Source organism: Saccopteryx bilineata, chromosome 1, assembly GCF_036850765.1.
Source record: "Saccopteryx bilineata isolate mSacBil1 chromosome 1, mSacBil1_pri_phased_curated, whole genome shotgun sequence".
In the NCBI taxonomy this organism is placed as follows: Eukaryota; Metazoa; Chordata; class Mammalia; order Chiroptera; family Emballonuridae; genus Saccopteryx; species Saccopteryx bilineata.
The window spans coordinates 390,117,015-390,138,394 of record NC_089490.1 but is presented as its reverse complement, the minus strand read 5'-3'; the positions used below and the strand labels follow the sequence as shown (position 1 = coordinate 390,138,394).

Genomic DNA, 21,380 nt, shown 5'->3' with positions numbered 1-21,380 from the left:
TGGGCCCTCTTGTGTGACCTTTCCTTCTCCCCTGTGTCTGTCTATTGGGCGTTTACTGAGGCCTCTACCCAGTGCTTAGATGCTGGGGCCGTGATGACACAGTAATCGGTCAGGAGCTAGAGCTGGTGGAAAGAACAAGTCCCCAGTTGTATTTAGGGGAATAAATCATTAAAAAGCCCTAAACACCTGATAAATGGGTTTCTTAGAAGTCTCCATGAACCTGACCGGTGGTGGCATAGTGGATAGAGCATAGACCTGGGACACTGAGGTCCCAGGTTCAAAATCATGAGGTCGCCAGTTTGAGTGCGGGCTCACCAGCTTGAGTGCAGGCAGGGTTGCCGGTTGCCAGTTGCCAGCTTGAGCGTGAGAAAATCGACATGATCCCATGGTCACTGGCTTGAGCCCAGGGGCACTGGCTTGAGCCCAAGGTCGCTGGCTTGAGCAAGGGGTCACTGACTCAGCTGGAGCACATCTGAGACGCAATCAACGAACAACTAAAGTGCCACAACTACAAGTTGATACTTCTCATCTGTCTCCCTTCCCATCCGCCTGTCTGTCTCTAGCTTAAAAAAATTCTTTAAGAAGTCTCAATCAGACTTAACCTCATAAACCATAGGTTATGGCCCAGGTGTCGGTAGTGATACTAATGGCAACAACACTATCCAGTGTTCCGGCCATTAATTGCATGGAAACCTTGAAAAATGGGTTCTAATATCATTCCGCTTTACAGACTGGGAAACTGAGGCTTGTCGAGGTCAGGTCATTTGTTCAAGTTCACACAGCTGGCTCTGGTCAGGCCAGCTGGAACTGCGCGTGGGCTGCCGCGTCAGTGAGAGGTAGGAGGCTCCCGCATCTGGAATGAGGTACAGGTGAGCATGGTGGATTCAAGCCCTAGAGTTCCAGGGGGCCACAAAGCGCCCCCCGATTCCATGGGAGCAGGAGCCTAGACACAGGCGAACCCCTTGGGTCCTCTGGCTTCCAGGCCACAGCAGGCGGGAAACAGAGAAGGGAGAGCGGGGAAGCCTCCGAGCTTCTTGCTTCCCACTCTCCAGTAGCAAGAAGTGGCGGCCGACAGCCTGGGAGTGAGGAGACTTCGGAAGCAGCCTGCAGACCTCAGCCAGCCCAGGTTCTGGGGCCTGTAGTGTTGGGCAGACAGCCGGCACACCTCCCTGCCCCGAGCCCCTTGGGCTCCCAGAACCCCAACCCTGACATTAACGAGGTGTGCAGTCCTCTTTTAAAGAAGGCTCAGGTGCATGCGATGCGGTTTAAAAGTGGTTAAAATGGCAGAAAGGAATGAATTTCTGTGTTTAAAGGGATGGTAAGTTTCAATCATCCATACTACCCATAGGTGTTTGAGCCATCCACCTCAGAGCCATGGGCCAGGCACAGTCCCATGGCACAGTTTGCCTGTGAGATGGACACACAGACAAGGCTGGGCTTGGGGTACCCCTGACGGTCACTGGGGATGGGGGCCAGAAGCCATCACATTGGGCTGGCGGGGAAGGGCAGGGGCCAGCCAGGAACAACTCGGCCCCACATTCTCCTGGAGAGCCCTTGCTCTCTGGAATTTGTCTATATTTAGCAGGTAGCTGGGAAGGAGGCAGATAAGGAGGGCCTGGGGAGGGGGAGGGCCCCTTATATAGAGGGGGGACGGGTCCCTGCTCAGATCCTCTTCCCGTGGCCCATGCCTGCTCGGTTCCTGGTTTGACCTCTCTCAAGATGCCTGAGCCGGGGAAGAAGCCAGGTAGCTGCAGGCCTGGGGCTGGGCTGGACGTGGGGCAGGTGGGCTGTCTGCGATTAGGGGACAGGCCTAGGACCAAGTTCCTGAGGTGGGGGGGCTGTCTTCCTAGGTCCTTTTCTGACTCTCGGTTTCTCCTTCCTATCCTTGTGGTGAGAGCGAGGATAAACCAGGGTCAGGAGTAGGAGGGGAGAAAGCCAAGGCAGAGGCCCTCAAGGCCATGCCCCCACTCTCAGGATGCAGAGGGACCCTTCCCTGCCTCCATTCCATCTCCTTCTGCAACGAGGTTCGGCCTGGCTTGCCTTTTGAGAAAGGGGCCCTGCAGACAGGCGCCCGGGTTGAGTCTAGACTCTCACCGGGCTCACTGCATGCTTCTGGACAAGTCCTTCCCCTCTCTGGGTCTCAGTTTCCCCATCTATACAAAGAGGGATTGAGTTGGTCCTTTCCACCTGTAAGACTCTCTGCTTTAGGAGCCTGTATCCCTGTGGCCTCCACAGTGGGCGTGGCCACACATTGAGGTTATGCAGACTCTCTGCTCTAGGAGAGGACGGTCAGGAGGCCCCTGAGCCGGGCCAAGGGCAGGGAAAGTCACAGCCTTTCACAGGACCACAGGGTCCTGGTCCTGGCCTGTGTCCTCAGTGGGGCTGTCCAGGGCAGGGATCCACCCCCCAGCCCTCAGCCCCCTCCCAGGCCAGTTTTATCTCAGTCGCTGATTTTCAGCCCGAGGCTCTCAGAGGACAAATTTAGCCACATCCAAGTGGGCAGAGTACCCATCCCTCGCCAAGGGCCCCAGACGGTGGGGGTAAGGGGGAGCGGAGCTCGTCCCTTGTTTCCCTGGGTAGGTTATCCCGGGATGCGCTTAGCAAACGTCTTGTGTAGAGGTTAGGACCACCACCACAGCCCTGGCTCTCCTGCTTACTGGCTGTGTGACTTTGGTAAGTCACTTAACCTCTCTGAGCCTTGGTAATCTCATCTGAGAAATGGGCATAATAACTGCACCTACCTGATACAGCTGTTGAAGCATTAAACAAGGTGATACATTGAAACAATTATCACTGTATCTAATAAGAGGGGCTGCAGGGGTGGGGTGCATGGGCAAGCCAGGGGCCCCTGCAGCCTCCATTGGACCCTCAGTCTCAGCCTTCAGCAAGAAGCCACGGTCAATGGAGGTGGCCGCTGGCAGCCCTGCCGTGTTCGAGGCCGAGACAGAGCGGACAGGAGTGAAGGTGCGCTGGCAGCGAGGGGGCAGTGACATCAGTGCCAGCGACAAGTTTGGCCTGGCAGCCGAGGGCACACGGCATACGCTGACAGTGAGGGACGTGGGCCCTGCTGACCAGGGGTCTTACGCAGTCATCGCCGGCTCCTCCAAGGTCAAGTTTGACCTCAAGGTCATAGAAGCAGGTAAGACCCCAGTCAGTCTTCCCTGAGGCTTGAACTTCTGGGGGTTTGAGCAGGGACAGCCCCTCCATCTCTCCATTGTCCAGGGCATAGGAGGTGCTTTCCCATTTTCTGGCCTTTGGTCCGACTGTGCTGTCTGCCAGGAAAACCCCCTCTCTTCTGAGAGAGCAAGGCCTTACTGAGTGCCCCCGTATGGCTCCCTGGCCTGTTCCAGCCATTGTGGAGGCGGGGGAAATCCAGAGACGAACAATGTACAACGCTGCCCTCTGTCTGGACACCCACACACAGCCTGCGGGTGGTGCGCCCCAGGGAAGCCCCGGGAGCCCAGCCTGGGGGCCTGGGCCCAGGCCAGAGCCTGGGCAAGGAGAGGTGTGAACTCCAGAACTGGTCAGAGCTGACCCACAGCGATGTGAGCACGCGGGCCTGTGAGGGCGAGGGGCAGGTGAGATGCAGCCTGGCTCCCCGCTCAGTGTGAGCCGCCTTGGAGGGGGGTGGGCAGGAAGAGGAGGAGTTTTGGAGCCTTCATCCAAGTGAGATGTCTTGTGGACTGTGGGTCCTGGGTCTGACGCTCAGGAGAGACGGGGCAGAGGAGAGGAGTGGGCGCGTGAGCTCACGGAGGGCAGAAAGGGAGAGAATTTAGGGGAGAGACAGAGTCATGGTGGGTGGAGTGAGGACAAGAGAGGGACCACAGGACGCTGTGCACGCACCGCAGTATTTAATGAGTCTACAAAGGAGAGGCCAGGGACAGGAAGGGTGTCTGGTTAGAAACTACTCCTTGACCGCCTACCCGATACCCTGCAGAGAAGCCAGAGCCCAAGCCAGAGCCCGTGCCAGTGCCAGCCCCTGCCGAGGCCCCTGGACTTCCCGGAGAAGCCCCGGCCTCAGCCACTGAGGTGGAAGGAGGCTCCCCAAGTCCCGAAGGTGAGAAGGTCTGGGCACGGAGGGCCAGGGCCAGAGCATGGGGGTATCCCAGGGCAGGTCTCAAAGGCCTCTGCTCACAGGGTCAAGTTCAGCAGCCGCCAACGGCCCTGGTGCCCCCGATGACCCCATCGGCCTCTTTGTGACACGGCCACAGGACGGCGAGGTGACTGTGGGTGAGTGTGGGGCTGCTGCAGCCAGGGCGAGGAGGGGAGGGGGGCAGCAGAGCACCCCCTGGCGCCCACTCTCCCCCTCTCTCGCAGGCGGCAGCATCACCTTCTCAGCCCGCGTGGCCGGGGCTAGCCTGTTGAAACCACCCACAGTCAAGTGGTTCAAGGGCAAGTGGGTAGACCTGAGCAGCAAGGCGGGCCAACACCTGCAGCTGCATGACAGCTACGACCGGGCCAGCAAGGTGGGGCCTGCAGGGCACGGGAGCCTGGGGGGACTGGCGTTATGGGGACCTAGGACAGGGTGATGTGGAGAGTCCTAGGAGGCATCGGGGTACCGTGAGACTAGGGGCACACAGGGAGTACAAAGAAGGAGTATAGAGAGCCTGGGAAGCAAGTTGGGGGGCAAGAGGCACATGGGGAGCATGGAGAGGCTCAGAGAAGGGTTATGGGGAGGCCCAGGAGTCCTGTGGGACATGGGGGACGTGGAGGCCAAGACAGTCTCAAGAGGGCGTAATAAAGCTTGGTGGGGGCAGGGAGTTCAGGAAGGCTAAGTAACAGTGTGAGGCACGGGGGACATCCGGCCAGTGAGCGTACGAAGTCCCTGGATGGATGGGTATCAGAGATAAAGGGACCCCAGTGGCCAACCAGAACAATTCATTCTACAGACAAGGAAACCAAAGCTTGGGAGGGTGTTGTTGCTGGTCTGAGGTCACTTGAAGCCAGGCCTAGAACCTGTGCTTTGACATCCAGCTTCTGCTCCTCCCACTCATCTATAAACCTGGCCCAGGCGAGGGGGCTCCTGGCAGGGGAGGGCCAACACGCTCAGTTCTGTGGGCTGTCCCCTGCACAAAAGTGCCTCATCTTAAGTGAATGCCATTTGCCTTGTAGCCATCACAGGTTTCTACTTTATTACTATCTTGTGCCAGCAGATGGCAGTAGTTTGTCTTAAGAAGGGGCTCCTTTTGCTATTTACACAAAACTGCGTGGGTTAACTTAACCTTGAAGAGTGAGAAGATCGGTGGATTAGTCTCCTTTAGGGGTGAAGAGCCTCATCTTCTGGCCCCCATCTCCCCTGACACCCCCACAGATCTACCTGTTTGAGCTGCACATCACAGATGCCCAAGCCACGCTTGCCGGAGGCTACCGCTGTGAGGTGTCCACCAAGGACAAATTTGACAGCTGCAACTTTAACCTCACTGTGCATGGTGAGGAGGGCCCCGGCGTCTGTCCTCAGTTCGGGGTCCCTAGGGGTCCGGTCCCCTGCACCTGCCTCCATTTCCCAACACTAAGGAGGATGCCTAGTCCTAGACAGACAACTGCTGAGCACATGTCCAACGCCGCTCACACAGGGGCGTGAAAGGCTCCCAGGCTGGGGTGGGGTGACGGCCAAGCCCAGATCTTGTCTGAGTCTTCTCTTGGTGTCCTGGGCTCCTGGCACAGGTGAGCAGGTGAAGGGTGACAATCCCTGATGGATTGGGGACTTTAAACTGCCCCCTTCTTGGTACCCTGATTCTGGCAAGGCTCAGGATGCGGGGTCCTGAGGCAGACGCTCACTCTCAAGTGGTCATGGGTGGGCAGGTGTGTGATACTTGGGATGTCACTCTCTGAAGTCCCCTTCCCTGTCTCGTCTCCCTCTTTGAACCCAGAGGCCATCGGCCCTGGAGACCTGGACCTCCGGTCAGCTTTCCGCCGCACGTGAGTGGCCAACTCTTCCTCAGGGCCTGGGGGAGGCAGCTTCAGGGTCAAGGTGGGGGCTGTCGGGGATGATGTGGCGGCCAGGGCCTGGGAAATGTGGGGGTGCAGGGCTGGGGGTGACGTGTGTGGTCAGGTCTGAAGTTGATGGTCATGGGTGGGGGGGTAAGCTTCCCTGCACAGGTGAGGAACTGGGTCTAATTCCCACAGGAGCCTGGCTGGAGGTGCTCGGAGGACCAGGTACCCTCCCCCGGCCCTACCTGCCCCATACACAGACCCTGGGGCCTGAAATGGGTAGGGAGCCCCCATCTGGCCAGTGTCCCTTTCTCTCACTCTACTGCGTCCCCAAACTTCCTGGCTCCCAAGCCCCTTCTAGTCGGCTCCACTGGGTCTCACTGGGGGTCCCTGTCCGCAGTGACAGCAATGAGGACGCGGGGATTTTGGACTTCAGCTCACTGCTGAAGAAGAGGTAAGCCTCCAGGCAGCAGCTCCCGGGCTGGTGGGGAGGCCTGATTGCCAATGTAGTCCTGTGGTTTCTAGCGCTGGGGCCCCCAGCAGGGTACTGTACCTCTGAGCCGGTTTCCTCATCTGTCGAATGGGACAGTCCGGTGTTGGGAAGAGTTCAGAGGGCTCAGCAGACCCTGTGTCCTGGGAACTAATGTCTTTATAGCGCCCCCACGACCACCCCACACGAGTCTGCAACAGCTCCCCTCAGTAGGCTCTGGGGACCCGGGACAGGCTGGGGGAGGGCCCCAGAGCCACAGGAATTGCCCTCCCAGCCCAGCGCGCTCCACTGACTCATGGCCTCTGTGTCCTCTTTCTCTCTCCCCCTGACGTTTCTGTCGATGCTGCTGTGACCCAGAGAGTAAGCATTGGGGTGGGTGCTTTCTGGCAGCAGGGCGCTGGTGGGACCGGTACCTGCCTGCCCACGGCCAGTGAGAGATGGGTGGGGCTGGTAATCGGACCAGAGTGAGAACCCCCAGGGACTGGGGGGGTGTCTCTGGGCCTCAGGATCTCCTGACACCCACGTGCAAGGTGTGCAGGATTCCCTGCTGGGGCCTGTGGTGCTCACAGGAGCCCTGTAAAGGGAGTGTGGGGAGGAGGGGAGCAGGGAGGAGGGAGAATGGAGGAAGGGAGGGCCTATGGGCTGTATCCCAGGTCTTTGTGGGAAGGTGACCCACGCCTCTAATGCGTCCCCTGCTTTTCTGCCCCACATGGAGCAGCAGTTTCCGGACCCCACGGTGAGTGCCCGGTGAAGCCCAGCACCCCTGTCACCTCTACTGACACTAGGAGCCCCTCCCTAGCCCCAGCCCCAGCCCCAAACTGAGCCTTAAGCCCCCTACGACCCCAGAACTGGCTGGGGACCCCTGCCGGCTCAAGCTGCCCCACCAGAAGGAAAGGGGCGGAGGGCCAGGGGCAGTGACAGCTCCTTGGTCCTGGCCCCAGGAAGCCCCACTCTGGGGAGGGGGGCTGCAGTCCTCCCCTGGCATCCGGCAGCCCCTGAGGGCTCCGCGTGGACTGTGGACGCAGGGACTCGAAGCTGGAGGCCCCGGCAGAGGAGGACGTGTGGGAGATCCTGCGGCAGGCGCCCCCCTCCGAGTACGAGCGCATCGCCTTCCAGCATGGTGTCACCGACCTGCGAGGCATGCTCAAGAGGCTCAAGGGCATGAAGCGGGATGAGAAGAGCACGGGTTAGCCCCGCCCCCGGTTAGCCCCGCCCCCCACACGTGGGGAAAAGTCCAGCTTAGCCCAGGAAAGGAGAAGAACATGGGTTAACCTCCCCCCCACCCCCCGCCATAGGATAAAATCAGGAGTGCCTAGGCTAGCCCCTTTCTGCACAGAAAATGGGCAAAGGTCAGCCCAGAGACATCATGAGGAAAAGGACAGAGCACAGGTCGGCTCTCCTCACCAAGTAAAAACCAGGTGATCTTCCCTCACCTGCCCTGGAAAAGAAAAGAAGCCTGCTTAACCCTCCCCACCTGCTTAACACACAAGAAAAAGGGAAGAAGCCAGTTTAGGTCAGAGCCACAGTTGGGAGGAGACGAGCCTGTTCATCTTCCTCACAGGCAAACAAAACAAACTAGCGGTGAGAGCTAGCCCCCCACGCCCAGGCGGGCCAGAGGGCAGGGCTCGGGCTAGTCTGTCCCCGGCAGCGTTGACAACGCAGGTGTCAGCCCTCTGGAAGCCAGCCAGGAGAGGGGGGCCTTACCTGCCCCTAGCTGGGGGCACCTCGTAGGAGGGCAGAAACCGGAGGTTGCTGTTAAGAGTCCAGAGGTAGAGAAGGCCCATCTGTCCCCTCACCTATTTTCCTGCCAAGCTTCTGCCTTTCTGGAAGCCCCTAACCTTGTCCCTGAGCTAAGCAGGTAGAGAGGACCCCAAGGAAGACAGGAAAGAGGAGAGAGGAGAATGAAGAGACAGACAGGGAAGTGATAGACACATAGAACAGACGGAGATAAACAGTCGCAGTGGAGACCCAGAGAGAGAGGGGAGGCGGGACCGGGCCCTCTGCCACCATGGCTGTGGGGTACGAGCCTTCTGCAGCAGGGCCAGCTTCGGGGGTGGGGGCAGGGGCGGCAGGGTGGCCAGGGCTGAGGGGTGGTGCTCAGCCTTTCAGAAGAAGCTGCAGCCGGCCTACCAGGTGAGCAAGGGCCACAAGATCCGGCTGACGGTAGAGCTGGCCGACCCCGACGCCGAGGTCAAGTGGTTGAAGAATGGACAGGAGATCCAGATGAGTGGCAGGTGCGGCCAGGGGCGGGGAGCAGGTTCTGGGGGCCAGGGTGTGGGGAGGGGGCCCTCGGGGAGAGGGCTGTTGTAGGCCTTGTTCTTTCTGCCTCTGCATCCATGTTCTCCATCTCCCCCCAGTTTTCTCTCTCGGGCTCTAATTTCCCATCTTTCTGTTTCTGCCCATCTCTGTTCTTCACTCTTTTTCTCTCGGCCTCGCTTCCTCCCACTGGGGACACTCCAATGACCCCTTCGGTGCCACAGCAAGTAAGGCCCAGCTTCTGGGAGGTTGGGGTGGAGACCAGGGGTCCCAACGGGGGATAGGGTGGCGAGAGTCCACAGCTCTGTCACCTGTCCTTTGCGGCCCCTGCCCAGGTACATCTTCGAGTCCAATGGCACCAAGCGCACACTGACCATCAGCCAGTGCTCGCTAGCAGATGACGCGGCCTACCAGTGCGTGGTGGGCGGCGAGAAGTGCAGCACCGAGCTCTTTGTCAAAGGTGGGTCCAGGACCCCGGGGCCGTGGGACCCTGAAAGGGGAGGGCCACAGAGGGGCCCACCCATTACACTCTCCCTGCCCTGACAGAGCCCCCCGTGCTGATCACAAGGCCCCTGGAGGACCAGCTGGTGATGGTTGGACAGCGAGTGGAATTTGAGTGTGAGGTGTCTGAGGAGGGCGCCCAGGTCAAATGGTGAGCACCTTAGCCTGACCTGTGGTGGCGCAGTGGATAAAGCGTCGACCTGGAAATGCTGAGGTCGCCGGTTCGAAACCCTGGGCTTGCCTGGTCAAGGCACATATGGGAGTTGATGCTTCTAGCTCCTCCCCCCTTCTCTCTCTCTCTGTCTCTCTCTGTCTCTCCCTCTCCTCTCTAAAATAAATAAATAATAAAAAAATTTAAAAAAAACTGGTGAGCACCAGAGCACCAGGGGCACGGGGGCATGAGACAGGGCTGGGACGCGGGGGGGGCGTCCCCAGAGCAGGCTGCCACACATGCTGCCCCCTCACTGGCCAGGCTGAAGGACGGGGTGGAACTGACTCGGGAAGAGACCTTCAAATACCGGTTCAAGAAGGATGGCCGGAGACACCATTTGATCATCAACGAGGCAACGCTGGAGGATGCTGGGCACTATGCCCTGCGCACCAGCGGGGGCCAGGCACTGGCCGAGCTCATCGTGCAGGGTGAGGCCCGCAGCAGCAGGCAGGGCAGCACATGAGCCTCAGGGACGTGGGCCCGGTCACCCCAGCACCCCCAGCCTCGTACAGTTATTCGGCAAACCAAAATCGAGACCTGTGTGACCCTGGGCAAGTCACCCTGACACCCGAGTCACTTCACTCATCTGTAAGACGGGGACACTGACGTCGCCACCTCAGAGGGCAGTGGGAGGGTCAGGTGGGCCCGACTGGCATCACCTGCCCACACATGCACACGCTTGAGATTCCTTCACATGCACACACGTATCACACACGCACACGTGTGTTCTCACATGCCCACATGATCCCCGCAGGGATTCACACCCACACCCACGCATACCCTTCCCAGCTCACTGGCTCTGCCCTGCCCCCAGAGAAAAAGCTGGAGGTGTATCAGAGCATCGCAGACTTGACGGTGGGCGCCAAGGACCAGGCCGTGTTCAAGTGTGAGGTGTCGGATGAGAACGTGCGGGGCGTGTGGCTGAAGAACGGGAAGGAGCTGGTGCCTGACAGCCGGATAAAGGTGTCCCACATCGGGCGGTGAGTGTGCGGGGCCCAGCCCCAGGGCCGGTGGCGGTAGCGGTAAGGACAGGCGGAGACTGAGACAGAGACAACAGAGAGACAGGGACCGAGATAGAGACACACAGAGAGACAGGAAGAGACAGAGACAGACAGATAGAAATAGACAGAGATGGACAAAAAGAGATAGACACACTGACTGAGACAGGACAGAGACTGAAATATAAAGTAAGAGAAAGAGACAGACAGACAGAAAGGTCTGGAGAGACAGCAGCATACTGAGGAGAGCCCATCCAAGATGGGGAAGAAGCAGGGAGCTTGACATAGAGGGCTCGGAGCCCGCGGCCCCTCCCCCCAGTGTGACCAGGGCTGGGCGGGAGGTCACGGGGGAGGCTGGCTCTGGCCAGGGGCCCTCACTCTCTCCCACTCTTACTCATGTTCTGAGCATCTGGGCCGGCCCGTGCTGGGCCCAAGGTCACAGAGATTAATGAGACCAGCCCCTGCCCAGTCTCCAAGGGCCCAGCCAAGTGGACACTCCTACCCTGCCTACCTCTGAAAACATGTGAGGGAGCTGGGAAATGCAAACACCAGGGGCCGGTGGACACACAGTGCAGGGCACAGATGGGGTCCTGTGGAAGGGTACACCCGAAACCAGTATAATTTTGTTAACTACTGCCACCCCAATAAGAAGGAAAAAAATCCGATAAAAAGGGGGAAAAAATTAAAGAAAGCACTTAAAACACCAGAACACCAGTGAGCTAGGATGGGGCGAGGGTCCCCAGGAACCCTGGCTAGGGTGTCTGGTGAGACCAGGAGTATGTGGCCCAGCAGGACCCTCTGAGCCACCACTGCCCTGCAGGGTCCACAAACTGACCATTGACGACGTCACGCCTGCAGACGAGGCGGACTACAGCTTTGTGCCTGAGGGCTTCGCCTGCAACCTGTCCGCCAAGCTCCACTTCATGGGTGAGCTGCGCCCGGGTTGGGGCTGGGGTCCCTGTTGCTGGGTCCAGTCTTTGCCCTGGTGCCACCTGCTTTTCCTTCTTTTGCAGAGGTCAAGATCGACTTTGTGCCCAGGCAGGGTGAGTCTCAGGGTCCCTGTGTGTCACCTCCCCACACCCACTCACCCAGCCAGATCTCCCTTCTGGGAGAGGGGCCTTGAGACCTAACCCCAGCTCTGCCACTCAGGACCATGGGTCATTTATAATCTCTCTGAGCCTCATCTCTAAAATGGGGATCCTAATACTAGTGCCTCCTCCACAGGGTGGGAGGAAAGATAAGATGATTGATGTGTAAGCTGTCAAATGGCGGCACAGATGTGAGGTTTTATGATTTTTTTTTTGCTTTTAGAAGTGTCTCTTCTACTTCTATTTTTTATTTTTTTAAAGTTTTTACAATTTATTGATTTTTTAGAGAGAGACAGAGAGAGAGAGAAAAAAACACACCATTCAGTTATTGATTCTTATATGTGCTCTTACACCTTGGTGTATTGGGATGATGCTCTAACCAACTGAGCTATCTGGCCAGGGCTCTCCTACTCTTAGATAAAACTTTGATCAGGCATTTTAGAATCCTAGTTTCAGGAGACTAGTCCAAGCTGAGGCATGCTCTAGGTTAGTGCTTTCCAAACTGGGTTCACGTAAAGATACTCCATTTAGAAGGATTCAACTTTGGGAAACACTGAATACTTGCCCCCATTCCCATTGTTGTGTGGTTAAGAAATGTGCTTAACTTTGTTAAATCCAGACTTTCCTAAATTGTTTGGCCATGGGGGCTGTTTTTGTTTTGCCTTTTTCTTGCAGGACATTGATGTCCCCTCCCCCCAACACAGTTTGAAGAATACTACACTAGGTGTCCTGATGTTGCCAACCTCCCCGGCAACTTCTGGAGTGATAGAATGTTCTAGATCTTGACTGGGTGCTGATTACACTGGTGTATACACATTTGTCAAAAGTCTTCAAACTGTGCTCAGATCCCAGCACTGTACCGTGTGTCAATTATACCTCAATAATAAAACAACCAGGGACATGTGTTCCTCCCAGCCCCCCCTTTCCCCGTTCTCTGACTGTTGCTATGTCCTTACCCCCAGAACCTCCCAAGATCCACCTGGACTGCCCAGGCCGCAAAACAGACACCATTGTGGTTGTGGCTGGCAACAAGCTACGCCTGGACGTCCCCATCTCTGGCGACCCTGCTCCCACTGTGGTCTGGCAGAAGGCCGTCACATCGGTACCGGGTGTCCTTCCTCCACTTCCCCATCTGTAAAATGGGTGTTTGGGCCTCATGAGTGCTGGGACCTGCTCCCCACGTGTGTATGCCCTGCAGTGGCCCCTGACGGGGAGTGCAGAGCCTCAGCTCGCCAGAGGGGGGCAGTGAGGAGGGGGCAAAGGAGAAATAGAGGGACTGGGTGGGGATTCATTTCCCTCCAGGCTGTCAGCCACCTTCCACCTCCTTCCCTTCTCTGTTCCCAGGGGAAGAAGGTCCCAGCTGGGCCAGCACCTGATGCCCCTGGGGACGCAGGTACCAGCGATGAGTGGGTGTTTGACAAGAAGGTGAGTGAGCAGAGGTGGGACCAGGCTCGCTTACATGCGGTCCCCACTCTTGGGCAGGCCTCTGTGAAGGTGCCACCTCCGGTCAGTTGTGCTCCTGCCCCAGACAGGGACTCCACACACACACGTGTTTACAGGGTCTGCTCCCCGAGAGTGGCCAGGAAGCCCCGAGCAGGCCTGACCTGTCTCAGGAGGGGAGCTGGGCGGCTCTCGGCCCCTCCCCCTCCACGCACGGCGGGGGCCTCACAGCAGCTCTGTGAGGTCATGCTCTTCCCGCTTGGCGGACAAGGAAACTGAGGCACAGAGAGGATAAGGGGTCGCCTAAAGTTTCATGATAGAGCTGGAGCCCGAGCCCCTTCCTTCCTCCTGCTTTGCCCAGGGCCGGTGCCCAGTAAAGGTGTTTGGACCAGGGGCTCACGTGGGAGCCGGTCCCACCCAGGCTCTGCCTCCCCCGTGGACTCGTTGCTGAGCTCCTTCCCCATCTCGGGGCGGTTGATCATTCCAGAGGCTGAAGAAGCTTCTGGGACCCGACCTGGGCCCTTTCCCCCACTGTCCCCCAGCTGCTGTGTGAGACTGAGGGCCGAGTCCGAGTGGAGACCACCAAGGACCGCAGTATCCTTACTGTGGAGGGGGCAGAGAAGGAAGATGAGGGTGTCTACACCGTCACCGTGAAGAACCCGGTGGGCGAGGACCAGGTCAACTTGACGGTCAAGGTCATCGGTGAGGCTGGCTGGCTGGCCGGGGTCAAGGCAGGGAGGACAGAGGGGCAACCAGAGAGGGCCTGCCCATTCACTCATTCAGTCACTCAACAAACATCAAAGGACAGGCTCTCAGATCCATGGAGAGGATCGGGACTAGGACATGGGTGAATGTGGGAATGTGGCAGTGGGGAGCCACAAAGGTATAAACCCAGGTTGGTGACATGATTAGAACTACATTCTAGAAAGGTTGCTTCGGCCCTGGGGGTGGTGGAGGCAGCCTGTAGCTGTTGGTTGGAGTGGTGAAGGAGCAAGCAAGGTCGGCCCTGGGCCGGGGCAGGGCTGATGTGGGTCCACATTCCCCCGCAGATGTGCCGGATGCCCCTGCAGCCCCCAAGATCAGCAACGTGGGCGAGGACTCCTGCACGGTGCAGTGGGAGCCGCCTGCCTATGACGGAGGGCAGCCAGTCCTGGGTGAGTGGGGGCACCGGGGCGGATCCGAGGGCAGGAGGTGCGGGGTGTCTGCGCCCCAGACCTGAGCTCCTGCTTCCCTTCATCAGGTTACATCCTGGAGCGCAAGAAGAAGAAGAGCTACCGGTGGATGCGGCTGAACTTTGACCTGCTGCGCGATCTGAGCCACGAGGCGCGGCGCATGATCGAGGGCGTGGTGTATGAGATGCGCGTCTACGCGGTCAATGCCATTGGCATGTCCAGGCCCAGCCCTGCTTCCCAGCCTTTCATGCCCGTTGGTGAGCCTGGCATTGCCCTCATGCCGCCCTGGGTCAAGGAACCCTGTAACAGCAGCTGCTCTGTGTGGGCGGCTGCCACACTGGGCATTTACATCCCTGATCTGTAATCTGAAATCAGGGATAATCCTCTTCATTAAACAGATGAAGAAAGTGAGGCCCCAAGACGTCAAATGACTTGCTCAAGGTCACCCAGCTGCTAGGGGGTGGAGCTGAGACTCGCGCCACTCTGACCCTTGGTTCACCTTCTTGAGGCTCACTTTTCACGTCTTCTTGTTAGGATGAAATGAAATAAAGCAGGCACACAGCAGGTGCTCAGTAAATGGTCATTGTCCCCTGTTCCCCACTCCCTTCAACCAGGGTGTGTCCTGTATGGGACACAGTGAGGGCAGTGGGTGCCTCAGGGGGCATGCTGAGGGACGTCTCTCTGTGTAGAGAGCACTAGACCGGGAGCTGGAGATGGGTTTGTGGAGCTAGCGCCATGTCCCCAGGAGGGCCACCTGGAGTCACCGTCTCCCCCTGAAGCCTCAGTTTCCTCATCTGTATAGTGAATGTTGAAAGGGTAGCATAGACAGCAACAGGCTCTCAGGGACCAGAATGTGGGAGCTTTGGGGGTAGTTGTGTGAGGCAGGGGCAGGAGCCCCCTCTGGCCCAGGGACGGGACACGGCTTGGGGAGAGGGCAGGAAGGGGGTGCCTGTGGGGAGAAGGGTCCAGGGGCCTCTCTTCTTAGGGTCTGCCTTCCAGCCTGCTCAGCTCTGAGCCAGCTCGCCTCATCACAGGGAAGGAAACACCCAGGTTTCAGGCCAGTTTTCCTTAAATTACGTGACAGCATTTCCGACACTATCTGATGAAAGTGGCTCCTTCGAAGCTCTTCGGGTCCTTGGGTGTCTTTCCCTATGTAGAGCTCTCTTTTGTAATTGCTGTTCATTTTGAAGCCTATCTAGAGACCTGTCTTTTAATGGAGATAAACTATTTCTTAAAGTACTTGAAAGCCAGCCAAGGGAGTCCCCCCCACCCCGCCCTGTGACTCAGGCCCTCTCTGCCCGCCCCCTGCCCAGGCCCCCCCAGCGAGCCCACCCACCTGGCAGTGGAGGATATCTCCGACACCACTGTGTCCCTCAAGTGGCGGCCCCCAGAGCGCGAGGGAGCGGGTGGCCTGGATGGCTACAGTGTGGAGTACTGCCAGGAGGGCGGTAAGTGTCCCTGCCCGCAGCCTGTGCCCTTCTCTGAACTGTCCCCGCAGGCCAGGCACCCGTCACCTCGCTGGGCCCTGTCTGCGGTGGAAGCCCCCGGGATGGTCACCGCCAGAAGCTGGGCAGCTGCGTGGGGTGCCAATGGTGACCCTGCACGTGGTCTTGTCCCCCCACCCGACCCTCAGGCTCAGAGTGGGTGGCCGCCCTGCAGGGGCTGACAGAGCGCACATCGCTGCTGGTGAAGGACCTGCCCACGGGGGCCCGGCTGCTCTTCCGGGTGCGGGCACACAATGTGGCCGGGCCTGGGGCCCCCGCCACCACCAAGGAGCCCGTGACGGTGCAGGAGATACTGCGTGAGTGCCCCTTGGCTAGTCACAAGACCTGCCACGGACACCCTGGCCCTTGGTGCAAGTGGAGGTCGGGACAGTCCAAGAGACCCTCCTAGAGGGAGGAGCTAAGTGCTGGGCAGGGACGGGGTGGGGGTGAAGCCTCTATCCATGCCCCAGGCCCAGGGCAAACCTGTGCAGAAGTGTCCTCTTGGGTTCCTGTGTCGACCCGTGTGGAACAGGGACACTGTAGGTCATCATACCACCGTCTCCCAGCTGTGCTCTGTGAGTCCCTCAGCTCCATGGGTGGACAAGGTCCATGTGCTCAGGATTGAGCAGGAAGGCCCTGTAGGCTCAAATTGGCCCATCTGGGGTCCACTTCCCAACAAAGGATCTATCCTCTAGGACTCATTCTCAGAGTGGAAAGAGACAGCAAATAGGGGTGGTAACGGGACTGGGGATAAGGTCCAGAAGCCTAGATTTGCATCCTGGCCTGTGTCACCTCAAACAAGTTGCTTGCCCTCTCTGATCTTTTCCTCTTGTGGTGTGCAGAGGCTCGGGCGGAAGCAGGAGTTTTGTGAACCCTTTGGGGCTGGATTGAGGGAGTTAAAGGAGGGGACAGCCCAGGAGGCAGCGTATTTCTCAGCTCAGGTCTCTGTGCCCAAAAGAGAATGGAGCTGTGGTACTCCTCGGGCTTTGGGCCGTGGCTGGCTTTTGCTGAGCTGCCCACTCTGCCCACAGAGCGGCCGCGACTCCAGCTGCCCAGGCACCTACGCCAGACCATCCAGAGGAGGGTCGGGGAGCCCGTGAACCTCCTCATTCCTTTCCAGGTAGGACTGGCCGCTCCTCTGTCCTGCAGTGGTATTCATGCCTAGCAGCTGCACGTGCCTCAGAGCTCACCGCACCCCAAGACCTCGCCTAGGCCTATGAGGATGGGTGGGGTGGGCCCCCAGGGAGAGCCAGGCCTGGGGCTGAGCTGTCCCCCTACACAGGGCAAGCCCCGGCCTCAGGTGACCTGGACCAAAGACGGGCAGCCCCTGGCAGGCCAGGAGGTGAACACCCGCAACAGCCCCACAGACACCATCCTCTTCATCCGGGCTGCTCGCCGCGCCCACTCTGGCACCTACCAGGTGACACTGCGCATCGAGAGCATGGAGGACAAGGCGACACTGCTCCTGCAGGTCGTCGGTGCGTGGTTTGGGGGCCTCCCTCTGAGCCTGTTCATTGCCTGTCCCAGAGCTGGGTGGCCAGGGCCCAGGGCTTCACACCTGCCCATCCCGGGGCCGCTCCTCCGGACACCCAGCGCCCCCCAGAAGAAGGCACCCAGGCCCAGACTGGCAGGGGCGATGGGGCCCTGGGTTGAGGGTGCCCTGCTCTCGCTCAGGCAGTATCGGGTCCGGCGTTCCACCTGGGTCTGTCTCCTGCAGACAAGCCCAGTCCTCCCCTGGACCTTCAGGTCACCGAGGCCTGGGGCTTCAATGTGGCTCTGGAGTGGAAGCCACCCCAAGATGATGGCAACACGGAGATCTGTGGCTACACAGTCCAGAAAGCTGACAAGAAGACTATGGTGAGCCTGGGGCCCTGGGCCCCCCACGTACACCCTTCTTAGGGCCTGGCAGACCCAGGTCTCAGCTGCCCCTGGAATGGACCCACCTCTCGCCCCGCCATGATCTGGTTCTTTCCACAGTTGGGGTACAGATGCCAAGGGTACCCAAGAGAGGGCCCTGATAGGAAGTAGGGCCTGCCCCCAGCCCAAGACCCTTCCCTTTCCTCCACACCCACAGGAGTGGTTCACCGTCCTGGAGCATTACCGCCGCACCCACTGTGTGGTGTCCGAGCTCATCATCGGCAATAGCTACTACTTCCGGGTCTTCAGCCATAACATGGTGGGGCCCAGTGACAAAGCCGCCATCACCAAGGAGCCTGTCGTCATCCCCAAAACAGGTGCCGTACCTTCACTCCCACCCCGGGGGAGCTGGGGCAGGGACGCAATGGGAACACGGAGGGGAGCTTGGCTTGCTGGGACCTTTCTGGTACAAAGCCCTCTCCCCAACAGGCACTACCTATGAGCCACCCATCTACAAGGCCCTGGACTTCACCGAGGCCCCAAGCTTCACGCGCCCCCTGGTGAACCGCTCAGTGGTAGCCGGCTACAATGCTGTTCTCTGCTGTGCTGTGCGGGGCAGCCCCCAGGTAGGGAACTTCTGGCCCAGGTGCAGACCCAGGAGGCAGGGCTCAGGGGCTCCAACCCTGAGCAGTCCTCTCCCCAGGTTGTCCCCCTGCTTTCTCTGCCTCTGGACACCAGGACTGGTGCCTCTCCCTGTGTCCGGCCTCGGTGCTCGCCATTGGCTCTCTGTTCCCAGCCTTGGGCACGGTTTGGGACTCCAGTGGGAGCCCCCAAAGTAGAAGCATAAATGCCAATCTCCCTACATTCCTGAAAAGTCCTTTCAGCCTGAGACCTCTCCCTCCCTCCCATCACCCAATCTATAGCCCAAGATTTCCTGGTTCAAGAACGGCCTGGACCTGCGCGGGGACGCCCGCTTCCGCATGTTCAGCAAGCAGGGAGTACTGACCCTGGAGATCAGAAAGCCCTGCCCCTTTGATGGCGGGGTGTATGTCTGCAAGGCCATCAACTTACAGGGCGAAGCACGGTGCGAGTGCCGCGTGGAGGTGCGAGGTAAGGAGCCCGCTGGGCCAGCGCCCGGGAGGTGGAGCAGGCAGGGCACCAGCCGGGACTCTGCTGTCCCGGCCCAGGCAGCTGCTCTGGCTGGGGTGGAGCAGGCAGGGCACCAGCCGGGACTCTGCTGTCCCGGCCCAGGCAGCTGCTCTGGCTGAAAGAGCAATGACCGTCACGTCCAGACGGCACTGCTGCTGGAGCCACTGCCCCAGCCCTCTGGGACTTGTTGGGGCTGGGAGGTGCAGCACACACGTGGCACAGCCTCCTTCTCTCCTGCAGTGCCTCAGTGACCGTGCTGGCTCCTCGCAGATGGCCAGGTATGTACTCTGGACCATCCCAGGACTCAGGGCCCAAATCAGAGGCAGCCATCAGGAAATGGGGGTGCGGGTGGCTCTTAGTCAATCCAGCTCACTCATGGGGGACCCTGTGTCACAGGTGCACCTGGATACCAGCCACGTGCCAGGAGCCTGGGAGGAGATGGACAGGCCTCCTTGCTGTTGGATGTGTGTGCTCAAGTGGGTCTCTGGGGGCTGGCTGGGGAGGTATCAGTGGGGCAGTGTGGGGACAAGCAGGTGTGAGGGGACCACGCGGTCTGACCTGTTGGGAGCTCTCAGATTTGGGGGGCAAAAAGCAGTGGGCTCAGAAAATGATGGTTGCAGACAGTCCTGGCCTGCCGTGCTTTCTCTGTGTATAAGGGCAATAAAAGATCAGTGCAGAGACCTGCCTCTTCCTGACCAGTGTGCTTGTTCTCACGCAGGCACAGGGAAACTTAGTTGAGCTTCAGAACAAACTGAAGGCAGAAGAGTTAAGGGAGAGTGGACTCCTAAATTCAGAAAACACTAATACTTAGAAGGAAGCTCAGTCTCCCCCACGGCACACTCTTCAAGTGAGGAGACTGAGGAGCTGTGACAAGTATATTGGAAACAGAGCTAGCAAACCAGGACTCTCCTGCCTGGTCCCACGTACTCAGGACCATCTTTGTCCTGCTGACCCATGGTCACCACAGCCTGGATGTGGTTCTGTGCCGATAAGGCCTGGAGTGGGGGGGGGGTCTCTGTGGGCAAGCCCCCAGTCTGTACACATCCCGGTCCCATTAGGAGATAGCCTGTCCAGTTCAAGACACTGGGAACCAGAAAAGATGTAGGGACAGGGCCCTACTCTGCTCTTCCTTCCCCAGTGGGGAGCCCAAATCTGATCATCAGTTTCCTTTTGGGAGGAGGAAGCCAGCAGGTCTGAGTGCCCTGATAGAGTGTAGTCTTTCCTGCCCAGGGAGGGAGTAGAAGGTTTTTCCATTGCAGAGAAAATACTCTATGATGGCTGGCCCCAGGGTTACTTCTCAGGTTCTACCCAAACCAAGACACTCCTGGCCAAGATCCTAGAGCTCTGGGTTCCAGGTCCTGGCCTAGTGACAAGCCTCTCCGGACCGTACCTGTAAGGAACATGGGAGCTGGGACCCCAGTGTTGCTTTTAACTTTACTGCTAAATTCAGATCTGCTCAGGTGTCAGCCAGTTCGGCTGCCCCCTCTAGTGGCCAATTTGTAGCACAGCAGCCCTCTGTGGGCCCAAAGGCAACGTAGCAAAGGGAACCCCGCCCACAGCCTCTCTCTGAAAGCCCAAGCCTGGGGAGGAGCCCTGCACCCCCTCCCACCCCCGCTTCAGCATCCCAGAGTTCAGATGAGCTCGATATTGTCTCCCTGCTTCCCTCAGACCAGAGGTGTCAGGCCCAGGCTGAGGAGGCATCACTTACTGCCGGGAGCCCAAGGACGGTTAAGGACGTTTATTTCACATTCACACGTCTGTACATTTTCTATAAATAATGTGGAGCTGAGATAAATATGTACAATCGCCTCTTGCCCACTGCCAGGCCACCTCTCCCACTCTCCTGGTGGGAAGAGCCAGGAGCTGCTGCCTGCAGATGCAGATGTATACACTGACCTTGGCCCTTCCCCACCCCTTTGGGTATCCGGGCCTGGCTGCTGGTGGTCCCTGGGAGTCTCCTGGCGCCAGCCACTCTGCTCCCTCCTGCCTAAGGCAAGGCGGGCCACAGGGAACGAGCTGCCCCCTGCAGGGGTGGAGGCCATGGCAGGCAGCGGCAAGGCCCATGTCCACAGTGGCAGCTGCCAGCTCAGGAACTGCGTAAGGAATCAGGGAGCCTGCCACTCAAGTGCTACCCCTCGACTCTCCCCGCCTCCCCTGGTCAGAGAGGACAGGCCTCAGCTTCCCTCGCTCCTCACAGCGGGACTTCTCCAGGCCCCTAGCTGTGCCGATCACAGGGCAGCCAGCCAGAGTCCTGCACTGGGAGGTCACAATGACAAGGACACAGCACACATGTCCCAAGGACACTGGTCTGTACTCAGAGAATTCTTAGAAGCCACTGGCCCAAGACACACACACACACACACACACACACACTCTTGAGCCCTGAGGGAACAGCAGGCTGGTCTTCGGAGAGTAAACGGGGAGAAGGGGGTACCGAGCTCAGCCCTGTGATGGACACACTAAGACACACTGACAGACATGTAACTCGGAACCAGCTAAGCCGCGGCGAGGGGCTTGCAGGGAACACACACGTGTCCCACTTCTCATCACAGGAGCTTCGTGCACTTGGGAACAGCAAGAGGTAAGGGGCGTCCCCCGGGCGGGAGCAGCCTTAACCCCCCGTCCATCAGCTAGAGACGGGTCGGGGTGGGGTTCTGAGATCTTCCTCACTGCTACGAACTGCAGCCACATACGAGAAGAGACACAACACAGAGTAGCAGATCTCATGGGCCTAGAGGGGAGAGAAAATCAGACAGATCAGCATCACTGAGATCCCACCTTCACATGGGATCTGCCACGCGGG

At 58.9% G+C, this 21,380-nt stretch overlaps 2 protein-coding genes across 38 annotated transcripts in view; one reads left to right on the top strand and one right to left on the bottom strand.

The window, feature by feature from the left end:
* The first annotated feature begins 1,657 nt into the window (after positions 1-1,657).
* Positions 1,658-19,255, top strand: MYBPC3 (myosin binding protein C3). Its single transcript, XM_066251502.1, has 34 exons — positions 1,658-1,744; positions 2,873-3,139; positions 3,938-4,057; positions 4,138-4,230; positions 4,318-4,466; positions 5,312-5,429; positions 5,871-5,919; positions 6,127-6,156; positions 6,332-6,385; positions 7,137-7,157; positions 7,447-7,607; positions 8,523-8,655; positions 8,902-8,904; positions 9,013-9,137; positions 9,224-9,329; positions 9,651-9,817; positions 10,204-10,369; positions 11,208-11,314; positions 11,401-11,430; positions 12,438-12,577; positions 12,820-12,900; positions 13,458-13,617; positions 13,965-14,069; positions 14,156-14,344; positions 15,401-15,535; positions 15,721-15,888; positions 16,603-16,691; positions 16,854-17,049; positions 17,289-17,428; positions 17,646-17,805; positions 17,918-18,054; positions 18,352-18,538; positions 18,818-18,855; positions 18,974-19,255. Exons 1-33 carry the CDS (start codon positions 1,720-1,722, stop codon positions 18,826-18,828), a joined length of 3,822 nt encoding a protein of 1,273 aa, XP_066107599.1. The 5' UTR covers positions 1,658-1,719; the 3' UTR covers positions 18,829-18,855; positions 18,974-19,255.
* Positions 19,256-20,300: 1,045 nt separating this feature from the next.
* MADD (MAP kinase activating death domain) overlaps positions 20,301-21,380 on the bottom strand; it is a 43,572-nt gene continuing 42,492 nt past the window's right edge. For all 37 annotated transcript variants that reach the window (XM_066251466.1, XM_066251463.1, XM_066251487.1 and 34 more), the window contains one exon: positions 20,301-21,308. In XM_066251466.1, coding sequence (XP_066107563.1) covers positions 21,204-21,308 — 105 coding nt within the window. In that variant the 3' untranslated portion in view covers positions 20,301-21,203. The remainder of the gene's footprint in view (positions 21,309-21,380) is intronic.

What these genes read in the sequence shown, in the direction of transcription:
- MYBPC3 (XM_066251502.1), top strand. Translation starts at nt 1,720, where the DNA reads ATGCCTGAGCCGGGGAAGAAGCCAG. An exon ending in CCTCAAGGTCATAGAAGCAG is followed by an intron (nt 3,140 to 3,937) that starts GTAAGACCCCAG and finishes GATACCCTGCAG; the next exon opens with AGAAGCCAGAGCCCAAGCCA. An exon ending in GGACGGCGAGGTGACTGTGG is followed by an intron (nt 4,231 to 4,317) that starts GTGAGTGTGGGG and finishes CCTCTCTCGCAG; the next exon opens with GCGGCAGCATCACCTTCTCA.